Source organism: Eurypyga helias, unplaced genomic scaffold (assembly GCF_000690775.1).
Source record: "Eurypyga helias isolate BGI_N326 unplaced genomic scaffold, ASM69077v1 scaffold22796, whole genome shotgun sequence".
Lineage (NCBI taxonomy): Eukaryota > Metazoa > Chordata > Aves > Eurypygiformes > Eurypygidae > Eurypyga > Eurypyga helias.
The window spans coordinates 3,362-9,657 of NW_010257543.1; the positions used below are offsets into that span (position 1 = coordinate 3,362).

Here is a 6,296-nt window from a genome sequence, read left to right on the forward strand (position 1 = left end):
AACTGCCCAGCCCATTTCCAAATTCAAGAAATGTTTGTGGCTACAGTTTATGGTTTACCCGCCATCCAGTTAGATTTCTTAGAGACTATTTGGCTTTGTGCGATTCACGCTCACTATTTTTTATCGCTTCGTTGCGTTTCTCGTGGTGTGTGGAGCACGGGGTTGTAGTTGCCGGAAGGCTGTGCAGTCAGCTGAACGGCGCTGCTAGTCCAACGAGGCCAAAGACTGGAAGAGCTTAGCACAGGGTGCCTTTATTTCCACACGCTGATAGACCTCAGCGTTCTTGCTCCTGGCCACAGTACAGAGCGGGTTAGCGCCCTCCAGCTGGTTTCATGATCCGCCTCCTGGCTCCAGTGTCCTCAGCCCTACTTCCCTGCCGAGAGAGTGGGCAGTGCAGGCTCTTTTCTTGATGGGTCAGAACACGAAGCTTTACTACCTAGTGGCTGAAAAAAAGCAGAGGCTGCAGCGGCATGCCCTCGGGAGCACTGGTTTGCGGCGGCCCTTTTGCTCTGGAAGAAAAGAAGGCACGTTTGGGCCGATGGAGCGGGAAGCCTGACAGTCTCGGTCCCCACCAGGCTGGCCCTTCATCCGCTGCCACACACAGATGGGGGATGACAGGCAGCAGAGAGGGACATCCCCCCCTCTCTCAGCAGACCCCCTGAGCAGGGCAGGATGGAGCTGACTCACCGAGCCTTCTCGATGTCCTCGATGCCCTCCGGCAGGCGCACGTTGAGCGTCTCCGGGAGCAGGAAGGCCACCGAGCCGCAGCACACTGCTACGCCACAGTATGTCACCTCGGGCAGAGACTTCCACACCTCATCCAGCAAAAACACCAGTGGGGCCAAAGCCCCGCCCAGGCGTGCCACGAAGGAGGTGTACCCCATCCCGTTCTGTCTGGAAAGGTAGGGCATCACGGTGCAGACCACCGCGAGAAAGAGATGGGTTCTTCTTTCACATCAGAACTTGGGAACAAGTGCAGACCCTCTGCCCCTTCCTCCTGTTTTTCCGTAAGTGCTGAGGTTTTCCCTGCCAGGTTTTTTTTTCTAGGTTGTTTTTTTAATTTCTTCCTATCTTCCTACAATGATATTATTGCCCAGAGACCAACCGTAGCTGCTGTGAGAAATAGATTTACCTCTGTTGTGAGACAGAAGCTGCAGTTCCACACTAAAAATATCTACTCTAAAGTTGTTTCCACTTTAAATATCTAAAACCCTGAGTTCATTTTCTACCCATCCCCTAGTAAGTCCTCCAATCTGCTCACAGCAAACCCAAGTCCCTTCTTCGCCCAGGTGCTTCTAGCCAGTGGCATGCACTAGAGATGCCTGTGAGCACCTTTGGTCCTGCTGTAGCTATAAGCCCAGCAGAGCTCGGAGAGGATGTCCCAAAATTGGGACCTATTCCACTTACTAATTTTCAGGGCATGGGCGGCATTTCACACTGACAAGGATCCCGGGACCTACTTGTGCATACGCAGACTAAGTACTGCAGAGGGAACCCGCATTTTTGTCTTTATCTGTCAATGTCTTTGAGCACATAAAAATAAAAACCAGTCTCACAAGAAAAGTAGCAGATCAGTGTGCCTGCTTTGGTTAAAATACGCATCATTCCCCACGTGCCACAGACCAGTGGAAGTCAAAGGACTGAATGGCAGTGAAGGGCACTCTGGGCAGGGAGGGACAGAGATGGAGTAAGCCACAAGGCCTGCTGCGTTCTCAGACTTTCCCAAAGAAACCAGTGAGGTGATAACCTCCACCAGTCTCGGCTATATCCCAAACTATGTTGATGCTAAACTGGTTTTATGTCACCATTACCCAGATATTTCAAATAAGCTCTGTATTTCCTCTTGAAGGGCTAGTTAATCCCTTTAATGTCAACTGGTATCCAGAAGATTGTCAAACGTGGTAGTATGTGTCCCTTATAAAGTATGGTATTTCAAATGATTTATTTTGGGGGGATGTCTTTTAACAGTTATTGGCAGATTACCACAGGGAACTAAGACTTTACTAAGCACGGATGCCTTATGCAGTTCAAAAATCTTCCCACACAGAATACTCCTCACCTTTCGATATATCTCCCTATCAACATAACCTAACCACACATCACCCAGGTAAAAAAAGGGGTGGCTTTCTGTCCCTTTCTTGTGAGTATGTATAATCCCTAGAACCTGCTTTCTAGAGGCAAGGCATCAGTCCTGCGGTCGAGCCAACAGCACATTCTGCTGTGCAGATGTGGAGGACCTGAGGGCAACATCCCACCCAGACTCCGCTTGTGCCCTCAGGCAAGCGGCATCTCTTACCTCAGTACGGTGGGGTAGAGCTCGGAGGTGTACAAGAAGACGGTAGTGAATGCAGCTTCTGAGAAACCTTTGCCCATAATGGCTACTACAGAGCGCAAGGAGGTGAAGGCTAGGAGGAAAAAAAAAGGCATTTACGACAATGGACAAAGAGCAGCTTCTAGGAAGAAGCTTCTTGTGGCCTCAGAAGAAGGAAGGTAGTTCAGTGCTCCTGCAGACAAAACAGGGAACTTCATAGCCCTGGAGCTGCTGTCTCCACAGTCTGGATCAGTAAGTTTGTAATCTATTACCCCGAGTGGGAGCTGAACTGATGAAAGTATAGGTCCTGACGTTTCCCATTGGACAATGCTTCACCTTGCTATCGTTGGACCCTTACTAGCCACTTCACAGGGACTGGAAACCATCTGTTGCCACCAGCTGTGAGGGCTAGCCCACATTAGCAACCTTGTCCCACAGATGCCCTTTAGGTGGAGGACATCTCTGTACAGAATTGCCCACGGATGAGATCTACAGTTCTCCTCTAGCTCTGCACAGCATGGAAGCCTCCCCTTTAGCAAGCACTGCATATAGCAGAAGAGTGTCTCACGCTTGGGAATGATGACGTTGGCTCCTATGCACAGTCCGGTCAGGATGAGTGCCCACGCCTGACTCTGCCGTCGTCCAGCTCGGTTCACCAACACGTACATGATCATCTTGGCTGGAATCTCAATGATGCCAAAGACAAACTGGGAGAGATACATGTTGAGCCCAAAGCCGGTTAGGTTCAAACTCATGCCGTAATAAGAGAAGGCAACACCAAACCTGTAAGGAGTGTGTGGAGATGGGAATTACGGAAATCCAGCTGGGGAACTGCAGGACAAACCCCCTGTGTGAAGTGACACTGCTTACCACACAGCCCCAGAACACAGGGAGATCTTCCGCAGGACTGGTGTCCTGAACAAGCTGATGTAGGAGTAGCTCCCTCCTGGCTTTTTGTCTGTTGCCATCGTTCTGAGGGCCTGGGAGAGGCAGAAAGAAGGAAATAGCTCAGCTCCTGTACTTTTAGGATCCAGACATGAAACCCCAGACAGGCTGGGGCCTTTGCCCTTCCCAGCTCCAGCGCCACCTTTGATTTTCCATATGTTCCCATTACAGAACAATTCCTCAGGCATACGTTGCCAGAGGCACGTCTTCCTACAACTTCAGAGATTACCTACGCTTTAGACATCTTTTTCTTCCCATGGCCCCTTCGCCCCTCTTACCTACGTACCCCATGTGACCACCTCCAGCCGAGCAGGGGCTTTCTGAACCAGACAGGCTGTCTCGATGATCCTTTCCAACATTAGCAGTGGTTTGTTGAATCTGCGTTTTTCTTTTATTTCTGTACACCCCTCTCTGCACCTGATAACTTTTGTTCATACTGCAGTAGGGCAAGTAAGTTATATTTTTAAACTTTTACCTTTTTAATTTTTTTTCTTCCTTTTTCACAGACAAATAGTAAGTCTTTTCCTCCAAATGCACAGGATGAATCATAGCACTGATACCAGACTACTGCAATGCTGAGAATTTCAGTATTAGATTCGAGTTACCCTGATGGCAGTCTGCCCTCTCTTTAAGTTGCATGATTTGCTATTAAAACGGGTAACGTAAGACATTAACATGGAAAACATCTTTCAGTATGTCTTGTTAGCCGGATTTCTTGGCACGTGAAAAGACAGCTGGGAGAGCCAGAACAGCGAGAACCCCAGGAAACTGAAAATGCACATAATTCAGTGATGGCTGGGGAAGGAGGAGGGTGAGGCAATCTGCCGGCCTACAGCATCACCTATGATTGAAATGGTGCTGAACAGTTACGGGGGCTGAGAACTTGCAGAAATATCTAATAAAAGAGAAATCCCAGCCCAGAGTTGTCTGGTTAAACGAATTGTACAAACCGAAAGAGTTGGGAAAGGGAAGAGGATAGCTGTAAGTAACAACATGTTTCACTAGGGAAGAGCTAAGATTTTATTTCTAATTGCATACTATTCTTTGCAATTTTTGGATGAGTGACAAAGCTTTTCGTATTGAAAAAAGGAATTCCACAGTGGGAAATTCCTTAGTCAGTTCTATAAGATGATGCTGTTAAATCTGAGAGTATGTCAGTAATGTGCTGTGCAAAGTTCAGTCCTCTGAACAAAGGAAAATCAGTTGTTACCTAATAAGCCATCAAAAACCAGCGATGCACAGTCAAGTCAATTAAACAAACTAGAATCAGGCAGTTCTGTGTTGCCTGCATGTTTGGATATGGATGAGAGAAAACAAGTATGTCCCAATAAACCTCATGAATCTGGCCAGCTGTCACTGTAAGCGTGTCTCGATCATGGTCCAGTGGTCACAGTATGGTGTGACAGTGCAAGGCTGTGACAGTGGGGAAGCCCCAGCTACATTTCCTAAGCCTGAGAATGGTATGAGGGTGCAAGCCATTGGCCTTCCTGGTGAAACACTGCACTCTGAAATAGTCTTCAGCCAAGGCTGAATGAAAGAGATTATAACTTGTTATTTTTACCTATTCAGTCAGAGCTACTGGCTTGGTAGAAGGCAAGGAAGAGTCACACTGAGTTCCTGTCTACCACAACCAGGAAATCCATAATTTCTCACATGAGTAAACAACACGTTTCTGTTGTAAATCAAAAGGGCTAATCACCTCTTCAACAGATGTTAAGAAATGGCTGTTAAAGAATGGCATGCTGGCCAGGATAAGACAGCAGTGTGGATGCAGGAGCACTGGGTGCCCACAGAGATGCAGCTGGACTGTGACAGCAAAGCACAAGGCTCCTGTGCTGGTGCCAGGGGTTTCCTGTCTTCCACTTCTGGTAAGAGGAAAACCAATGGACATTAAAGGAAAGATTGATGTTTAATGAACTACAAACCCATACCCACTGGATTTCACAGCTGAGCTTTTTGTTCTTGAGAAGGTCAAGATAAATCATGTGGACTAAGTTAGTCAGAGGTGACAGACGTGCAGCCTTCCAATCCTGGCTGTGAAGGGTGGTTGTGAGCACTGGCTATGCTCTGATGTCTCTTCAAAGGGTCAAACCAGCTTCTGTCTGGCCCTTGAGTCTTCCCTAAAGCTGGGACATCACTCGAGCATATCACCATCCCCTGGAGCCACCAGCATGTCCTTGAATAAGCATCATGGACCAAGGTCTCTACATTTGTGAGTCTGAATGCAAAATACGTTTTTAAGGTACAACTCAGCACAAGTTGTAGCTCTACAGGATCAGCCTCATACCTTGTGCTTTGGAGTGGAAAATAGGTGGCTATTTTTTAGGGTTCTCTTTCCCCTTTATTTGTTCAGTCATCTAGCTAAGCAACTTCGCTCAACCCCCTCTGGGGGCAAGCAAAAATAGATTAAAACCAGGGGGTATGTTTCTATTTTGCCAAACACCTCACCCTTGCCACATTCCTTTTGAACTGCTGGCAGAGCCATGACTGACTTGAGAGCAGAGCTTGCGCCAGGGGGAAAAGTTGACTCTGCCAAATGTTCGTTACAGCCACATTCACCACTACGGCTGACAACCTTTCCATTTCACATGTACACTGAGCGCAGCCTGAGGCGGACTAGCTTTTTCGTTTTCGGATAACACTACCTGCTGTATCTCAAAGTGGCATATGGAAGAAAATATGCTAACTACGTGCTATTAATGCGTGTTTGCTTTCTGCTAGCACTGTACCAACACTTGGCCAACACTATGGCAAGCAGGAAGGCAAACACTAAGCCGCACAAATTGCCCATGCAGCTGCACGCTCTCCTCTCTGGCATGGGAGCGATGCCTCTGCCTTATTTTTACAAGCTGTGCTTCTCTCTCGCTGTGTATTTAGTCCTGTGTCCAGTGCATTGAGGCTTCTTGTCATGGCAGTAATGAAGGGAAAGACACTTCACCTAACGAATGGGACTTCTGGCCTCATGGAATCTGAGCTGCCCTTATCCTTAGGAGTGGATGTAACTGCTTTCTAGAGTAAAATCATAGAACCATAGAATGGT

The 6,296-nt window shown here is 47.7% G+C and overlaps 1 protein-coding gene across 1 annotated transcript; it reads right to left on the minus strand.

Moving 5' to 3' along the window:
* Window positions 1-436: 436 nt before the first annotated feature.
* LOC104511441 (solute carrier family 22 member 7-like) lies at window positions 437-3,331 on the minus strand (the record flags this gene model as incomplete). Its single annotated transcript, XM_010154060.1, has 5 exons — window positions 437-509; window positions 688-894; window positions 2,297-2,405; window positions 2,880-3,094; window positions 3,182-3,331. Coding segments are annotated over 5 exons (754 nt in total), but the record flags the coding sequence as incomplete, so codon positions are not given.
* Window positions 3,332-6,296: the final 2,965 nt, after the last annotated feature.